Source organism: Leiobunum rupestre, chromosome 5 (assembly GCF_980474605.1).
Source record: "Leiobunum rupestre chromosome 5, qqLeiRupe1.1.hap1, whole genome shotgun sequence".
NCBI classification, from domain to species: Eukaryota; Metazoa; Arthropoda; class Arachnida; order Opiliones; family Sclerosomatidae; genus Leiobunum; species Leiobunum rupestre.
Window position 1 is genome coordinate 31215085 of NC_143388.1, and position 20546 is coordinate 31235630.

The 20546-nt window shown below is 35.4% G+C and overlaps 1 protein-coding gene across 1 annotated transcript; it reads right to left on the reverse strand.

Annotated features, from left to right (window-relative positions):
• Positions 1 to 845: 845 nt before the first annotated feature.
• On the reverse strand, positions 846 to 17004 carry LOC149944130 (uncharacterized). Its single transcript, XM_090176290.1, has 3 exons — positions 16494 to 17004; positions 2087 to 2358; positions 846 to 1251 (listed from the first exon to the last, which is right to left on the reverse strand). Exons 1-3 carry the CDS (start codon positions 17002 to 17004, stop codon positions 1006 to 1008), a joined length of 1029 nt encoding a protein of 342 aa, XP_090032416.1. The 3' UTR covers positions 846 to 1005.
• Between the last annotated feature and the right edge of the window lie 3542 nt (positions 17005 to 20546).

Consider the following 20546-nt stretch of genomic DNA (forward strand, 5'->3'; position numbering starts at 1 on the left):
ACTTATGATAATATTTTCTGATTTTGAAGGAAAATTTATTTATAACTGGCGCGAAATTCGCTAGGTTATGATTAGGTTGTCTTCTTAATAAGTTCGCCGGTAAATGAAGCGAAGTAATTGAAGAACTAACGATAGAAATATAGGCGTCAAACGTTCGTTAAAATCTTTTAACACAACCGTGAAAATTGTTTTGGCAATTTTATAATTAATTGGAAAATTCAAAAATCAGAACAAAAAATTATGAAATCTGGGATTAGGTAGTTCAAAAAGGAACTCAAAAAGCAGTTTTCAAATCGAAAATCAACTTTATTAAAACGAGAGATTTTAAATATTTAATCAACTTCAATTTAAAACGTTTTTAATCATTGCCTACGTAAACTTTTACGCGTGTAATTATTAAAAACGTTAAAGAATTTAATTAAGTTATATAATCATGAAGCCTATTAATTTTATAGATTTCAATTTCCAATAAAATTTAAAAATTAATTTTAAATATAAATTCTTGAATTTTTTTTTAAAGATTCGTTTACAATTTCTAGAAATGTCAGACAAGCCCGAAAAGAAGCGCACAGGATCATGGGATATAGGCGGCAGTAGTGTCTGTAGTTCAGTGATAAAACGAAAACCAACATTCACCTTAACTTATTTGCGTTCATTTACTTTTGATAGTAAAGATTCAAGAATAAAATTGCAGATGGATTTAATTGAAACACTTAAATGTTTACACATGTACATTATATTTGTTTTTAATTTATACATGACTCGATTGGATACTACAATGCACGAAACATTTTGAAACATGTTCGTATTCACTATAAATATAAATATAACTTTTGACTCTATAGAATGAATTAGGTAATTAGACTAGGTAAATGGGTAGCGTTTAGGATTTGATCCAAATTGAGTTGTAAAACACTCGAATAAAACGCGATAGCTACAAAAAAGATTTATTTCTCGTTTGTGGGGAGGAGTGGGTGGGAGCGTGACTTTCCCAGGCAGCGCCATCTAGTGAATGAAATGGAAAGCTCTCGGTTCGTTCATTTGTTCTTGCATTAATTCATGCTGCAGCCTCAAGACGGCGTTCTGCTCCAGAACGATGGGCGTTTCCTCCTCCTCCACTTCCTGTCCGTAGAAAGACTCGCGTGACGTCGTTTCCGCCAGAGGGCGGCTCTCTTGCACCACTTCCGGTCCCATGCTTTGCTGGCGAAGCAGACTCCGGCGCCATTTCGCTCTAGCATTCTGAAACCAAACCTAAAAATTAAAGGATTCTCATAAGTCGATTAGCGCAGATTAGTGGCGTCAAATTAATTTTTGGCTCGAAAAGCTAAGCTTTTATTGGATTAAACTACTACCAGAAATATATAATTTATTTCTTACGGGATAAGTATCAATCTTCTTATACTGATAATGATCACAATAGGCTTTCGTGCGTAGTTTAAATTGAATATATAATAACAAAAATAATCAGCACCACCTTAGGCCCAAGTCATCTAGCGACTTATAATTCATTTAAACAGGTGGCCGGGTTACAATGCTTAGGAGGGTGGTGGAAAGCCCTGCATGCGAGCCAACAGCTCCCTACACTAACTATTACCGTTAACTTGGACAAGTTTGTATGGAAAGAGGAAACCGAGGAGCACGGGGGAAAACCCTTTAATTCTCTGCAAAACAGCTGAAAGTTTCAAAAGAAATTTCAAAAACGTCTGCTATTTCTTCACATATTTAGTTGACGGATATTAAGGCAGATGGCGCTATATTTCGTAAAGGTTTTGTACAAAAAGCCTTTATAACTGACTCAGAGTTCCCATCGATATAAATAGGCTAAAAATAGGAAATAAAGGTTTGGAAAATATCAACCCAATCGATAAATTAAATTATTGTAATTTGCTTTTCATTTTTTCAGCTTTAAAAATGTCCTTGAACAAAAGTATTAAAAAAACGTTAAGCTGATGGTGGTTGAATATTTTTAGATTTATTTAAAAATAGGGTACTTTAGAAACCAAATTCCAATTTTAGGGTGTTTTGAGAACTCGAAATATATATATTTTTTTAAATTTCGGTTTGAGGAATACGGTATTGGTTTTACCTGAAGCACTCTTTTGGAGAGTCCCGTCTTTTGGGCGAGCAGCTTGAGCTCTTTGGCGTCCGGGTTGTGATTAGCGGTGAAGTGCTCCTTCATGGCTCTCAGTTGCTGATGCTTGAAGGATGTGCGCATGCGTTTGCATCGTCCCCCGTTGCCGTAGGAACAGGGCGTCCCGTCCGCGTAAGACGTCAGAGTGGGCGTGTCCCTCGATGACGTCGTTGGCGATTGCAGCTCTCCGATTGGCCCGCTTTCGTCCGCGGATTCCGGGGTGGTACCTGCGCGAAAGCGAAAGTGCTCAGAAAACGATAAAAAGGTGAAATTGAATAACGAAGCCTAGAGAGAGAGAGAGAGATTTACGATGTCTCGTTTCCATGGCAACTACACGGATGAAATCCTTCGTTTCTCTCCGCTCTTCCAACTTCCTCTCCCTAAGCTTTTATTTCTGATATTTTTTTAGAGATGTTTCTCTGAACATTTTAAGCCCGTGTATTTTTTTTCTTTTCACTCTGTACATTTTTTGACAGAATAGGTACATTTTTTTTTCTTACAGTGGTACAAAATATTTTCTTTGAAGTTTAGTGAAATGTTTTGATGTTTCTGGGCGTAACTTCAAAAACATTTTTTCTTTTCTGTTTTTAGGTATAGAATTTCTTTTATATTAATAGCTTTTAATGCGCAACTCTGTTTTAGTACCGATTTAAACCACTAAGGGGCGCTTTCAGTAGGAGTTAAAAATCGTTGGCCAATTGAACTGGGATTGTTTTATTTTAATTACTGATACCATAAGTTCATAATTACTTTTCATATAAGTGTGTCAGTTCCCTATCTTCAGCATGCTATATTTTTACTGAGATACATTTCTGGAATGACAATTCATTTTTCTAGCTTATCTTTTTGGATATGACGTCATTTCTACGTCACACCACACATAGTTATCAGTAATTATTTCGATTAAGTGATACACTTATGGATCATACTTATAGACTTATGTTGATACCATTTTTGTGGAAATTTAGACACTATTTTTCAAAGATGAATTTTCAAGTTCTTTAATTGACTATTTGAGACCGAAAACTATCGCTACGCCCTCTTTGGTTCGCCATTGTAACCTAGATAGGTTGCGGCTAAAGCAGGCGCTATTAGTTTTTCCTCATCGTTATTCGTAAAATTGACTTTATAAATAATGGTACTTGCATTTTAATATAATTATTATTATTTATAAGTTTACTTAAGAAAAAACGTTCTTATGACTTTTTAATTTGTCTGTAGCAGACGCTAGATCATAGGCGCTACCGCGGAGAAGCTAGCACCGTTACGCCACCTAGACTCGTTTCGGTCGTGAATAGTATTCTTTTAAACACAAATCTATTTAGGGAAAGGAAATATATAATCTGCTTTAAATTTAGCCTATATTTGGCCTATTTACGACTGTAGAAGTGTGGTCCTTTCAATACACCGATGCTTAGCGGAAAAGCTACTTCTCCTATATAGAAATCTTTGGTCTTTTTCAGCGTACACAATTTTAAATTAAACTTTCTAATTTTCGAACTTTCGAAGTCTAGACGTGAATTTGGTGTAGCTCCTCTGAACGGGCCATCAAGTCTAAGAGGGGATTACAGTCCTCGGGCCTCGGACGAGCAATTTTAGTCCCAACTATAAACGATAGGGGGCGGTAAAAACAGGGAACCTTCTGCGTAATCGGCTCAAGATGGCAGCCAAGGGGAGATTGCCTTCATCGAAGGATTACGCCTCTTTAAATTGCTACCTTACTTGAAAGCGAAGCGGAAGGCAAGCCCCCGTTACCACCGCGCTGCCATCTTGAGTTGTATCTTTTCGCTAGATAACAATATAATTTTCGATCCAATTTCGCGTCGATTCTTACGTTGCAACGCGAGCCTTTGACGCGTTATTTTCCAAAGGAAGAGTGGAGCCGCTTGAAATGGAAGGATAGGCTTAGCGCTCGCTATTGGTACGGCGAGTAACGCCGCCTGGTGACTAGGGCGTGAATTGGAAAGGGGGATTTCGTCGATAGAGGGCGGTCACGGAGACGCGGGGAAGCTGGAAGATCAGAGATTGTTTCGGGAAGAAGCAATTTAGGAATTTTGATGCTGATGCAAGAAGGCTTAAAGCAAACCAACCCGCGCGCCCTCTAGGATGGACGCCGAGAAACAGAAAAGAAATCATCTTTTGCAGGCGAGGACTAAGCCTCGGCTCCATGCTAAAGTTCTCTTCGCAGACGCGATTTCTCCGGAAAGCAATTTTTAAGCTTTGAACTTTCAGACTTCCTGGCCAGATATATAAAAGAGTATATTTTTAGATATAAAATGCAGTCTGCGCAATATATATATATACGAATTCGGGGAATTTAGTTTAAATAAATTCGTGACATGGTGTGTATATATTGACGTTTGGAAATGGTATAATTAAGAACCGACTTTTATTTAAAAATTTTACCAATTTAAAATTCCGATGCTAGACCAAATATATCAATAATTGAGAACAAACTTTAAATTACAAATTTTACCAATTTAAAATTCCGATGCGAGACCAAAAATATCAATAATTGAGAACAAACTTTTAATTCCAAATTTTTCCAATTTAAAATAGAAAATTGAAGTTTTGAAATAAAAATAATTTTAATTCAAATGCTAGACCAAAAATATCTATAATTAAGAAAGAAATTTAATTTACAAATTTTACAAATTTGAAATAAAAATTTAATTTAAAATTTTTTTTGGATTCAGATGCTAGACTAATATCAATAATTACTCTTACAAGGAGACATCCCGAGGTGTTTCTCCCCGATTTTGTTTCAAACTCGGGTGTTGTGTAGACCTTCGTGTACCTTGAAAGCTCCTAAAGGGAAACGTTTCATTGGCCATTCGTTTTGCCATGCCAACCCAAAATGTTTTTCACAACTCAAGTTTAAACTTTATCTGCGTAAAATAGCATGGCTAAATCACGTATTGCCATTTTCAAAAAATTTAAAAATTTAAATTTTGGCAAAACGATTGAGTAAAATTTATAAAATTGGGTAAAATCAATGAAAATGGGTAAAATCGATAAAAATGGGTAAAATCAATTAAATTCGGTAAAATCGCAAGTGTTTACAATCCGTAATTTTGTCATGCTATTTTACGTAGAGAAAGTTTAAACTTGAGTTGCGAAAAACATTTTGGGTTGGCATGGCAAAACGAATGGCCAATGAAACGTTTCCCTTTAGGAGCTTTCAAGGTCCACGATGGTCTACTTAACCCCCGAGTTTGAAACAAATCGGGGAGAAACACCTCGAGATGTCTCCTTGTTAGTGCATAGTAATTTAACCCTAGCATAAATAGATATGTTCCTAATAATACTATAAAATAATTATAAACTTTATTTACTTTCAACTTAGTTAAATCGCTCGGCTAAAATTCGTAGTTTTGTCTTACATTTTCAAATTTTGCATCTAAAAGTGATTTCAAAAATCAGAAAATGATTTTTTAAATTTCAGAGCGCAATTTTCGTGTTGATCGCTAGTTTAAAAAAAACCTAAGGATTTGCGTGTATTAGTTTCACGTACAGTTTAGCCGATGCCGATGCCGCCGTGTCACGCATATCTCTTCAATGGTTAGGGCTAGAAGAGTCAATGATATCTCGTTCGAGTGTACATATCTCGCCATTGATAGCCTTTCATATTTTTTTGAAATCAAAGCCCAAGAAGTTGGGCATTTGCCCAATTTACCGTTTTCGGTAGTTTGGCTTTGTGTGGTAGATATTTTGTTAAAAATTAAGTCCGGTAACGTTAAAAAAATATTTTTGGTTAGGTTAGGATTCAGCGGACCTACAACTTCGGTTATATCGGTAAATATTAAATTTAAGTAGAGTTTCCAGGGCAATTTAAGGGACCCCAATTTTCGCGGTTTTATATTTCCTCCTGAAAGTCGACATAACGTTCCTTAATTTAAGTCCGACTTTCATGAAAGTTATATTTTTGAATAGCTGTGGTTTCCATATAACCTAGAGTTGCAAATACGTTCCTTAATTTTAATTTTAAGTAAGGTTACAGCGTATACGGACCACCGCAATTTCCAACATTGTAAATCCGCGTGTTTATAGAGGTCTACTCGCCTGTTTCCCTCTAGCGTTTTTCAAGGCCGTTCAGAGTACCCCGCGCTTTCAACGTATGACCAGAAGTAACAATTAAGTATGACACTGATCGAACTAGTCTTTGTCGTATAACCAGAAGAAATAAGTGTGACACTCAACGGCTGACCAGAAGTAACAAATAAGTGTGATCAGAAGTAGAAAATAAGAGTGACACTGATCGAAGGAATCTTCGATGCTTTCAAAGTATGACTAGAAGTAACAAATAAGTGTAAATACAATTATGTGTGGCCGTGGATATATATTGGTTGTGATACCGGCGTTGCAGGTTGCTGTGAATAGCTCAAACAAACTTAACACATTAGAAGGATTGTGTGTATTCTGACCGTCATACGTCTTGTTTAGGCTGTTTTTGAGATTTTTGAGGTAGCTTTCGCCTAGATTTCAAGATTTTGAAACTGATTTCAAGATTTCTAAAATCATTTTCCTTTAGAGTGTACGGGATTTTCATGAATGTCGGACCCCTCGAATTAAATAGATATATTTTTGGGAAATATTGAATTAAAATGGTTTCTTGATTGAGGGAATTTTCACATCCTTATTTACAGAAATAGAGTAAGCCAATTACATAATTTTTCTATTGTAAACGCATTTAAGTACTGATTCAGAAGCTCTGGTGTGTAACTTGAAAATCCCTAAAAGGGTGGACAAGAATAGGCCATGGCAACTGAAAATGTTTTTGACAACTCAAAACTTAATTTTCTCTACGGAAATTAACATGAGAAAATCGAAGATTATAAGGGTCCCCTCTTTGAATATTTCACCAACATTTAAAAGATTAATTAATTAGAATCAGAATTCAGAACTGGTGTAAATTGGATAAATTTTGGTAAATATACTTAAATTGGGTGCTTCAATTGAAATATATGAACCAATATTTTCTAAATTTGTGACATTCCAAACCAAATTCCCTGACGGATGGTATCTGACAAGATCGTTAATCTCCGAACTCGTTCAAACTCGGGTGATAAGTAGAACGAATGGACTTTCGTTTTGCCATGGCAACCAGGGCTCCCAGCGATTGTTTTTTAAATATTATAGGAATTATAGGAAATTTCATAGAAAATATAGGAATTTATAGGAACATTTTTAGCCAAAAAATAGGAATTTATAGGAACATTTTTAGCCAAAAAATAGGAATTTATAGGAACATTTTTAGCCAAAAAATAGGAATTTATAGGAACATTTTTAGCCAAAAAATAGGAATTTATAGGAACATTTTTAGCCAAAAAATAGGAATTTATAGGAACATTTTTAGCCAAAATATAGGAATTTATAGGAACATTTTTAGCCAAAAAATAGGAATTTATAGGAACATTTTTAGCCAAAAAATAGGAATTTATAGGAACATTTTTAGCCAAAAAATTGGAATTGATAGGAACAATTTTGAAAAAAAAAGGAAATTATAGGAGTATATTGAAATTATAGGAATTTATAGGAGCCCAACCGTTGAGGGTTTCGGGAACACAGGACCTAAGCCCGAGCTAAGCTCTATTTTGAAGGCAAATTTTTCCCGAACGTTAAGGCTGTTTTCTAATACATTATTTTTAAAATTATAGGAATTTCTGAACATAGCTATATAAAAACTTGAAAATTTCAAAAAAATAGGAATTTATAGGAACAATTTTGAGAAAATATGAAATTATAGGAGCATATTGAAATTATAGGAATTTATAGGAATTATAGGAACTCTGGGAGCTCTGATGGCAACCGAAAAGCATCTGGACAACTTAAAACCTGATTTCCTCTACGGAAATTAACATGGGGCCCTCCTTTGAATATTTCTCCAAAATTTAAAAGTCTAATTAATTAGAAACATAATTCAGAACTTGTTTAAATTGGGGAAATTTTGGTAAATAAATGTCAATTTGTGTAAATATACATAAATTGGGGAAATTTGTTTAAATATGGGTTAATTTCCGTAGAGACAATCAGGTTTTAAGCTGACCGAAATATTTTCGGTTGCCATGGCAAAACGAAAGCCCATTCTTGTCCACCCTTTTAGGGATTTTCAAGGTACACGAAGATCTACTTACCACCCTTCTAATTTTAACATTATTGGCACGGCTCCCAGTAATCCTATAATTCCTAAGGATGATAAAATTAGCGAATAAGTAGATTAGTCCATTATGAAAAGGGATAATAAAGCTAAACCCTAAACAAATTTGAAGAAATTTAAAAACTTACAAATAGCTCGTACCGATAATTCTTATACACTCTTTTATATCCTTATTTGTGAGAGCTGCCATTTTATTACAGGTCGGATTTTAAACAGTGCATGCAAGGCCGCTTCACGCGGTCAAGTGCACGCGACGTCTCGAGCTGATGAGCACGTGCAGGCGCCCTTGCCTGTACTATTTTAATTTGGCCTCTTATGAAATGGCCGACTTCGAAAAAAGAGTGTATATTATCCGATAATCCTGAAATGGTTTCATAAAATCTTATATTTTATTTTTTATCCTACATTCCCTACGTTTTCAGCATATTCGGTTAAACCCAACTGATAAAATATTTAAATATTTACGCAGCAAAAATTTTTCATTTTTCTCAAAAAACCAAAAATTTAAATCACGAAGTCCTGTTATCGGGGTTTGGATTATTTTTAAAAAGCATTGCGCAAAACTACTTCCAGAAATTTCAATATTCATTACTAAAATTTAGTTATTTGAGATTTTTGAAACCTTGTCAAAAGATACCGTAAGGACTTTAAACGTGGTAACGCCACAAGCGGGAAAATTTTCTTGTTGCTTCCATATGAACTAATACAGGCTTTCAATGTTCATCTAGGGTTTTGCGAGTAGTGGTTTTAGGCAATCGAGTCGGGTATCGAGTACGAAATTTGTTTTTCATCGAGTATTCGAGTCGAGTAATATTGAAGTCGAGTTGAGTAATCGAGTACTTGATTAAGGGGAAATTTTATCTTATTCGAGTCAAGTAATAATAATAATAATAATAATAATCAGCTAGGCTAATACCCAAGGCACCACCTTAGGCCTAAGTCGTCAAGCGACTTTTGAAGCCTTTAATTCAGGTGGCCGGGTTACAATGCGTAGGAGGGTGGTGGCAAGCCCTGCATGCCACGCGAGAAAACCTCGAGTAATATATTTTAACGAGTCGGGTAATCGAGTATACTTAATTAGGATCTGTTTTTACTCGAGTAATTAGGAAATTAAATTTAAAATGAGTATAAAGTAACTTTCAATGTTGAAAAATATTCCGTTAATTTAAATGAACCACAGTTTCCACAATTTTAGTAACCTTATAGTGACTAGTGGGATATAAAAGACTAGTATACTAGGCTACTAGCCTAATTATAGTAATTAATACAATTAAAATATATTTTTTTAATTATGAATGTACCGTCTGTCCGTATATTGCTTAGGAAGTTAAGACTCTTAAGTTCTAACGCCGGCCGACATCCCAACTCGTGAAGTGGCACTCCAAACCAAAACCTAATTATTGTTTGAAGAAAAATCGCGCAGGCGCACTACGTATTAAAAACCGTGGTCCATTCCCAAGGTCATTCAAAGCATTGGTGGTTTGTACGTCTGGTAGTTAGTATTGCCACTCCAAAAATTTGCAAAAACCCCTCTTTGAACTTAGAGCAGCTTATTCGAGTAATCGAGTACCCGACTATGCAATTTTTTGGTACTCGATAATCGGCGAGTATTTTCCAATTACTTATTCGAGGTCGAGGGCGAGTACTGGACCTCAAAAAATGCCGAGTAATCGATGATGTTCGAGTACTCGCAGAGCCCTAATTTCTTTAAATCCTTTTATACAGTTGATTAATGACGTAAACTTGTATAGTATTACAGAGCATATTATGATTTTAATTGATATAATATTTGAGTGGAAACGTACGCAAGGCCTTCAATTTTTATCCGGCCAAACGAGGATATAATCGAGTAATCGAGTACCCAACTACGAAATTTTAAGAACTCGATAATCGACGAATATTTTCCAATTATTTATTCGAAATCGAGTTCGTTTACTTGACCTCGAAAAATGCCGAGTAATCGATAATGTTCGATTACTCGACCTCAAAAAAGGCGAATAATCGATAATATTTGAGTACTCAACCTCAAAAAATGCCGAGTAATCGATAATGTTCGAGTACTCGACCTCAAAAAATGCCGAGTAATCGATAATGTTCGAGTACTCGACCTCAAAAAAGGCGAATAATCGATAATATTTGAGTACTCAACCTCAAAAAATGCCGAATAATCGATAATATTTGAGTACTCAACCTCAAAAAATGCCGAGTAATCGATAATGTTCGATTACTCGACCTCAAAAAAGGCGAATAATCGATAATATTTGAGTACTCGACCTCAAAAAATGCCGAGTAATCGATAATGTTCGAGTACTCGACCTCAAAAAAGGCGAATAATCGATAATATTTGAGTACTCGACCTAAAAAAATGCCGAGTAATCGATAATGTTCGAGTACTCGACCTCAAAAAATGCCGAATAATCGTTAATGTTAACTCGAGTACTCGACCTCAAAAAAGGCGAATAATCAATAATGTTCGAGTACTCGACCTCAAAAAATGCCGAATAATCGATAATGTTCGAGTACTCGACCTCAAAAAATGCCGAATAATCGATAATGTTCGAGTACTCGACCTCAAAAAATGCCGAATAATCGATAATGTTCGAGTACTCGACCTCAAAAAATGTCGAATAATCTATGATGTTCGAGTACTCACAACGTCGACCCAGCTCATCAATAGTCGAAAATAGATGACAATTGTATCCGGTAGATGACTCTGTCATCGATTGAACGCTCTTATAGCAATCACACCCCCACTGACCACAGTTATTTTATGCCTCTGCATCGTGATTTACGGTTTGCCTAATGAGGTTCATTTTGTCTTCCCAAGAGTCCCCGTAAAACGTGGCGCGTGTCGCTCCCTGGAGTGTCGTAAATCTGACCTAATAACCACGTCCTCCTCCTCCCGTAGATTCATACATAGACCCCCAACCTCCCCTAATATCTCATTCCGTATAATAATGTGGCGGGCGTCATGATCATCCTCCCCTATTTCACGCGTTGTCCTTTTCGCGTCATCCGCCTCGTTCTGGGCGCGGACGGAAGTGCCGTATTAATGCAATTGGTTTCGCGCTCAATTAGCTTTGATACCGCATCTCCAATGGCGATTTTCGCCGCCTCAGTCCGCCGATAGGTGTCGCGACGCCGTCGTCGCCGGGTGAAAAGAAACCGGAAATGAGGGGACGACACGTGACCCCGCGATTAAAGAACTGCGGCCGCCAATCAGGGATCGAATTTCGACACGCGAATATGGAAGTCGCGTGACCGCTCGCTCTTTTCCTCCTCAATCCTGATGGTATTTATTATACCTTGAAATATACGGCTACTTCCGGGAATTTATAGCCAGCGCGCGCCCTGAATGGGGTTTTTATTTTTGAGGGATTCCCTCGGGGTGGCGTTAAATTGGCCGTAAGTACTTCTTTAACCTCAGGGCTAACCGAAAACCATTTGTATACACGGGGTTGGTACATTTGTTCGAATTTCAATCGTCCGGACGGTGGAACAAATGTTCGAATTTCATTCGTCCGAAGTCCGAACCGCCGAAATAACAAATGTTTCAATTGTTCGAATAGACGGTAAAATAAATTCCAACGGCTTCCCAGCCTCGGAAGGGTTTTTGAATTTGGGGGTAGGAAAAAAGGGGAAACGTTTCGTGACAGCATGGCTGCCAGCCTCCCCGCTTCGCGACTTTAATTGTCACTGAAGTCATTTCAATCGTTTTTCTCGTCTATTACGATTGATCTCAATTAATAATTTGTATTTTAATTTAAAGAATTCAAGTTATAGGTAAATTTACAGTTAAACAACCATTTGGTCTAGCTTTTATTCCCGAAATATAATGGTCAGTTTACTTAGATGGCGCCACGTGCTCTACGAAGAATCACGATTTAGATATTTGTTACTCGGCGACAATTAAAAATTGGTCTCTGCGCATGCTCCAATACCAACCAATCCGGTGTTCCCTCCCTGGCTAGTGTCCAGTTTTTAAGTGGCAATGACGGTTTAAAATTCCACCCCCATTTATTTTACCGTCTATTGGACAACTTGTTTGTTTCATTCGTCCGAATCGGTAGCATCACTTGTCCGAATTCTGTCGCTAAATTAGTATTTCTTATTGCTGTTTTTTTTGGTCCGGATTTTTTTTTAGTGCCAGAATTAAAAATAAAAAACTACATTGTAAATATCGTTGCTTGTTCAAGTTGTTTTTTCTTAATTGCTGCTATATCTATATATTGTATATTTTACTTCATATTCGTATTAATATCGATCAATGTTGTGGATATTTAAGGTTAGGTTAGGTTCACGTTAATGTTACTATTTTCTTATATTAACAATATTTAAAAAAAAACCATCAATTCCTAATGTTCGAAAAAAACGGACAAACGATTATTCGAACAAATGAAATTCGCCAGTAAATTAAATGTAAGATTTTTTACGAGTCTGAAAAGTATAAGTTTTAAATTATCTAATTATTTAATATTCGGATAGTGACTTGCACAAATTTACTAATTTAAATAAGGGATAAAAGACAACGATATTTAAAAAGTGCACAAGAACAGATTTTATTTAAAAGGATAAAAATGTTTAGTTAGTTAATACGCAAATAAGAAGGGAGAAGACCCTTTTACAGGGGTACCGCCATTATGTGTACATTTTTAATAATCTACTTGTTACTAGATGGCGCCATCAGTTTACAATCCGAAATAACAAAAATGATAAAACCCGCGAAAGTCTAATTTAAATTGTGGTTATTTAAAAGCTGAAATGTAGTATAACAGGTTCTAAAATATTTTATATAAACTTTCAGCTTGAAATAGCACTTAAATTATGTAATAAATATAATAATTTTATTTTATTTTTTCAAATTTTGTCCCAAAATATCCACGCTGGTGTCATCTAGTGTAGAAATACGAAATTAAAATTTTATACTCGATGGCGGTTTCTAAAAGTTTGTTTCCCTGTAATATGCGAATTGGTTTTACACTTTTTTTAAATAATAGTTTTTTTTTCAATTTTTTACGTAATCGACTCCAGGTCCCAAGTCTCGATTTAGACATTTATTTTTATCTACTGATTTTTTAATATAATAGGGTTCGTAAATATTTAGTTCTAATTGTTTATTACAGGTTTTTATAAGTTTTGCCGATTCAACAAACTATTTTCGGTTTGTCCTAAGTAGTATTCCTTTTCACACTCACACTTTTGCGCACTCTTGTGCACTTTTTAAATATCGTTGTCTTTTATTCCTTATTTAAATTAGTATCTAATTATTATTCTTTTTAAGTCGAATTATTCTGAATGGAAATTTCGTGTATAGTATTTACAAAAAAGCTTATTTATTTTTGGGGTGGCGAAGTGGTTAGCGCTTTCGCTAGAGGAGCCGGGTTTGATCCCAGCACGTTGTAGCACTGGGTGAAAACCCGGAACCACTCCTTCCGCGTAGAGTTTGCAAAGCTCTCTCCCCACTGGTTAGAGGGGTTTTCCCCCCAAGTTCTTTGGTTTGCCCTTTCCATAAAACCTAGTAGAGGTTAACGGTAATAGTGTGTGTAGGAAGCTGTTGGCTCGCGTGGCATGAAGGGCTTGTCACCACCTTCCTACGCATTGAAACCCAGGTCCACCTGAATTAATGGTGCCTAAGAAATTACTTTTTATCGTAAAAATTACGGTAATTTTCTAAAGTGTATAAATATTAACAAAAGTGTATAATATATATATTTTTTGAAAAATCAACGGGAACCTACTTAGGCACATGTTTCAAGGGAATAATATTAGTGTTGCAAGTCGGAAAATTTTGCGGAAAATGACCGAGGTCTTTTTTCCGGAAAATTTTCCGTATTTTTCCGAAAAAAAAAGAAAGTTTTCATTCCATGATTAGTCTAATATTGCTTGCAAATTTAAATTTTCGCCTCATTTTTTTGAATCTGGAAGTAAAACTAAACCTCTAGACTAATTTAAACTGATTAACAATGTAACACTATTAATGTTTTGTAGTATGTTTACTGATATTAGACATTTTATATCGGTAAAAGGTTAAAAACATTAAAAACCCTTAAAAACTAATTTATGTTTCAATTTTTTATTTTTCCGATTTGCGGAAACTTTTCGGGAAATTTTTCCATATTTTATTTTTCAGGAAAATTAACAACAGTACTTAATATGTACTAAATATTTAAAGTTATTTAAGGTTTTTCCAGGTGACCAATAGATGGCGCTAAACTTAACGCGTCACAAAATGGCCAATTTTCCTCCTACGCTCATTTTTAAGGCCTTTATTTTATGCAAAGTAGCTTATTAGAGGTGTTGGCCATTTTTTCGGTAACTATTTCTATTTCGTAATCCCGCCTTTATCCTAGCTTTTCTCCCCGCCTATATTAATAACGCTACTTTGAATTCGTACGCTTTGTAGCTGGAAACAATATTTGCGGAAGAAGGTTCGGGAAAAGGCTCAAGCGGAAATACCCAATCATCGCGTCTAATTTTGCAGAAAAGGAGCGACGTCCTCTTAAATCCGCGTTTTAGATGAGAGCCCCAAAGCCGCTTAGACTGGCTGCCAGCGGCTTAGAGAAAGCGGAAAAGGAGGGCCACACGAAGTCCCCCTCCTCGGGCCGAGTCGCGTTTAGGTTCAATTCGGCTTAGCTCGACGCGAAAATATTAATTTTGATTGACCGTGCCACCCTTTTCTCTAGCGTCGCCGCCGAGGCTTAGTTTGGAAGACGCGTTTCGCTAAGCCTTTGCCTCTCGCGATTGCCTCTCTAATAACCAGACAGATCAATCGGGGACGGTACAGCGTGGACTATACCTCTTAATCCGGCTACTGTTGCAGTAGCCGCTAGTCGAGTCTCGCTCCGTAAACAAGCGTTGATTGACACTAAAAAGGTCAACTATACCTCTCAGTATCTTTAAATTTAATATTGCGGAAGGGTGTGATTCGGAGACTAAGTTTGCTTAGGTGGATTAAAGTAGACCTTGCCAATATAATTGATCTTTTGAAAATTAATGGGTTCACGAGAATATCTAAATGGTTTTGGTAGAACCAGCTTCACAAAACGGTTTTATAGAAATTCCATATAAATGTAATCAGAATTCTCTATGAAATGACCGAAAATATCTATAACTTATTATTCTATAGTCATAAAAAAGTCTATCAATTTCAATTTCGTTTCTATAGAAATATTTATAGAGAACTTTAAACGTTCTATAGACTATAATGTTTTGTAATTTAATATGTAAGTTACACATTCTATGGATTATTTCTTAAACATTTTGTTTCGTTATTTCTATATCCATTTCTACTTAAAATGTTTTAAATGTCGATTGCCAATGACCGAGGGACAGATCACTCGTATGATTTAATCATCATTAAATCTGATTAAAATCAAATTATTAACATTTACTGTATAAAGATTAAAAATTATTATTTAATTATTACGTTTTTACCTTAATTATTAAGACACCCTGGTAAGATTAAATCATGGATAAGTTTGATTAAAATTAAATTTTTAGCTTTGGTTGTACAAAGATTAAAGATTAGTAAATCGTTATTACCTTTTTAATCGAGATTAAATTTTTAATCTAAATTACCTTTTTAATCGAGATTAACTTTTTAATCGAGATTACCTATTTTAGTCAAGATTACCTTTTTAGTCGAGATTACCTTTTTAGTCGAGATTACCTTTTTAATCAAGATTACAATTTTCATCGAGATTACCTTTTCAACCGAGATTACCTTTTTAATCAAGATTACCTTTTTAGTCAAGATTACCTTTTTAATCAAGATTACCTTTTTAGTCAAGATTACCTTTTTAATAAAAATTACCGTTTCAAGATTACCTTTTTAGTCAAGATTACCTTTTTAATCAAAATTACCGTTCAAGATTACCTTTTTAATAAAAATTTCCTTTTTAGTCGAGATTACCTTTTTAATCAAGATTACCTATGTAATCAAAATTACCGATTAAAGATTACCTTTTTAATCAAGATTACCTTTTTAAATCAAGATTACCTTTTTAATCGAGATTACAATTTTAATCATGTTGATTAGAACACCCTTTCAACAGAGTGATCTGCCCGTCGTCAAAGACATAATTTAAGGCGTTGTTAAAAAATAATGTTTGGAGACACCTCGCAACAGGTAGAACCCAGATTTATCAATTCCAAGCTGAAACTGACGGTTACTTAGACAGATTTGAAGTAAGAAAAAAGTCTTACCAGCGAAGCAGTAGAATTCCTTCTTGGCCCTTTTCCGGGGCTTGGGCGTAGACCTCCCGTGGATTTTGCACCTTCCGGCCTTCTTGACCTCGTTTTCGGGAAGGACGAGAAGGTGTTCGGAGTAGCTTGACGGTTCCGCGTTCGTGGAACAGTCGATGGCGGCTCGTTGGTGGTCGTTGTCGCCGAGGATGACATTTTTCCCCGGTTTGAGCTCGATCTCTTCGTTGGGCGCCAACAATCCGGAATGGCCGTGGTTCCCGGCGCTTCCTCCGACCAGGAGATCGTGTTGATGCTGGTGCGGATGGTGTGGATGGTGCCCCTCGTGGGACTGTAGATGACCCAGCGTCTGTGGACCCGTCGTCGAGGGTCCGAAATTAGCAACGGAAGTAGCGCTTAGATTTAATTGGTCGTCGCAGGTCGGTCGTACGTAGTGAGTCTGGCAACGTACAAAATTAAACCACGTGTAAAAATACTTGCTTAATGAATGACTAAATATAGTTAAGGTTCCCATTTTTGGTAGTTTAAATTAAGTTAGGTGAGGTGGAAATTGGGTTAGGATAAAGTAAGTATTACTGTATTTACCTCTAATCGAATTGTCCCAAATTAATAAGATTTTAGATAAGATTTTCTAGATTTTAGATAAGTTTTTCACAATTTTAGATAAGATTTTCTAGATTTTAGATAAGTTTTCCACAATTTTAGATAAGATTTTCTAGATTTTAGATAAGATTTTTAAAAATTTAGATAAGATTTTCTAGATTTTAGGTGAGATTTTCAACTCTTCTTTGCATATTTTGCATAAGATTCATATAAATACAGTTCTCTTGGGAATGAACATAATTTTCACGAATTTCTGACAGGTATAAAATATGCTTATTGATAAATGTTTGCAAAGTTAATAAAAATGCATTAAATTAAATTAAGATCATCAAAATTAATTGCACAATTATACCACTTTTAGAGCCGAAATTATAGAACTTTTTAGAAGTTCGCGATTGGCGTTAATAGTCAGATTAAGCTACCCCTCGTAAACGTGTAGACGAAACTTGTATAGGAGTCTATAGAAGTAGCTTTATTATGCTACAAGTTCCCCTTATACGTTTTCAAGAGGAGGGCTTAATACCGTTTAGGCTTTTAACGGTCTATTCTATCAATCATGGAATATTAGGAGTTTAATCAAGAGAAGCTAATTCAATTTTTTATTAAACTTTAAATATTTCAGGTTTTTTATTCTGGTTAACATAATTTCTTATAGTAACGTGGTAAGTGGTATCTTCCCATTGCGCCGAATCCCATTCGATCGAATTCCCATTAGACCGAATTCCCATTAGGCCGAATTCCCATTAGACCGAATTTCGCCAATGTTTTAGATGAAATTAGCCCAAAGGCGGGTTTTGTATTTTAAAAATTTAGTGGAAATAGTTAGGCTTAGGAAAGGAAAGGAAATTGTGGTGGTAGTGGGCAAATGAGTTGACCACTTTAAAAATTGCCTGGTTAGGTTAGGTTAGGTGAGGTGAGGTGAGGTTAGGTTAGGTTAGGTAACACTGCATGCTGTTCTGACCGATGCTGAAACGGATAAAACCGAATCCTAAACCCGGAGAAGTGCGGGTTTTTCGGTCGAATGGGACAATCCCATTAGACCGAATCCTAAATCCGCCAAAGTGCGGCTTTTTCGGTCGAATGGGATTCGGCGCAATGGAACAGATTCGTGGTAAGTGGTATTTAATGGTATAACTCATACAGGGATGTTTTTGGCGTATTGAAATTTAACCTTTCGTTGTAATATACTGAAATTTACTACTAACACGAAATTTTCAAAATTGGCGTTTACTAGGTTTTTCTATGAGACAGTCAATTTAATTTCGCCAATAGATGGGGTTATGGTAACTTTATGAACTTTTGGTCAATATTTATACAACAGTACTGGTTTACCTAACCACCTGAATTAAAGGTATTAAATGTAGTTGTCTGACTTGGGCCTAAGGTGGTGTATTTGGTATTACAGGTTAAACAGACTTCCTATATTTTCAATGCCTTCCTATAAATTCCTTTAATTTTACCCTATTTCTTATATTATCCTATAATTTCACCAGTTTTCATTCATTTTTCTGGTTGTACTTACTTTGATTTTCAATTTTATCTTGAATTTCCACCAAAATGGTAAAATAGTATTCTGGATTTGTCATAATACACAAGAGTATAACTTTGGTTTTTCCGTGTAGTATAACCCAAAAACCTTTCGTCGTCGTGTACCCACATGAATCCTATATTTTTTTATAATACGCGATCAAATTTCCGATTTTTTCTGTAAATTTTTCGCTTAATTTCCCTGGTCGCCCTGGTATTAAAAATCGGATAATTATGAGAAATCAAATCTAAAAAGCGGATAACTATGATAAATCAAATCTAAAAAGAGATAATTATGAGAAATCAAATCTAAAAAGCGGATAGTTAAGAGATATCAAATCTAAAAAGCGGATAATTATGAGAAATCAAATCTAAAAAGCGGATAATTAAGAGATATCAAATCTAAAAAGCGGATAATTAAGAGATATCAAGTCTAAAAAGCGGATAATTATGAGAAATCAAATCTAAAAAGCGGATAATTATGAGAAATCAAATCTAAAAAGCGGATAATTATGAGAAATCAAATCTAAAAAGCGGATAATTATGAGAAATCAAATCTAAAAAGCGGATAATTATGAGAAATCAAATCTAAAAAGCGGATAATTATGAGAAATAAAATCTAAAAAGCGGATAATTATGAGAAATAAAATCTGAAAAGCGGATAATTATGAGAAATCAAATCTAAAAAGCGGATAATTATGATAAATCAAATCTAAAAAGCGGATAATTATGAGAAATAAAATCTGAAAATCGGATAATTATGAGAAATAAAATCTAAAAAGCGGATAATTATGATAAATCAATGGAAATTACCAAAGATTAAATCAACACATGTTTTAATTAATAATAATCAGCTAGGCTAGCGTTTACCTACCTTGCAGTAAACTCGATCCTCGCGGAGGCCGAAGAGGTCACCGGTGAGCAGGGGTCTCCGGCAGAGGTGGCAGGTGAAGCAGCGCCAGTGGAAGACGAGGGCCCGGGCCCGCATGACCAGCTCCCCCGTCCCAATCTCGGCCCCGCAGCGAGCGCACGAGCGCCGTCTGCATCCGCCGACCTCCCCGTCGTCGCGGCAGAAGCCTTGATCTTTCCGCTTTCCCGACGACGGATCCGCCGACATGGCCGCCGGATGGTGATGCCCATCGTTGCAGTTGCTGTATCCCGTTTCTCCCGATACCAATTTCTTGGAAAATAACCTGCCGCCAAAATCATCCAAAGATAGCAAAGTCTCAAATAGTGAAAACACCAAATTACTTTAACCAGAAGTACATAATAGTACCCACTGTTTCTCATAGTTAAAATATTACCCACAGTTTCATATAGTGAAAATATATTACCCACAGTTTCATATAGTGAAAATATATTACCCACAGTTTCTGATAATTAAAATATTACCCACAGTTTCTTATAGTGAAAATATTACCCACTGTTTCTTATAGTTAAAATATTACCCACAATTTCTTATAGTTAAAATATTACCCACAGTTTCTCATAGTTAAAATATTACCCACAGTTTCTCATAGTTAAAATATTACCCACTGTTTCTCATAGTTAAAATATTACCCACTGTTTCTCATAGTTAAAATATTACCCACAGTTTTTGATAATTAAAATATTACCCACAGTTTCTGATAATTAAAATATTACCCACCGTTTCTGATAATTAAAATATTACCCACTGTTTCTCATAGTTAAAATATTATCCACAGTTTCTGATAATTAAAATATTACCCACAGTTTCTGATAATGAAAATATTACCCACAGTTTCTCATAGTTAAAATATTACCTAGTTTCTTATAGTTAAAATTCGAAATTAATTTAACCAGAAGTACATAATATACCCACAGTTTATTTACATACAGTTTCTTATAGTGAGAATATTTAATTAAATTTTCATTCATTATAAAATGTTATCACAATTTTTCGAA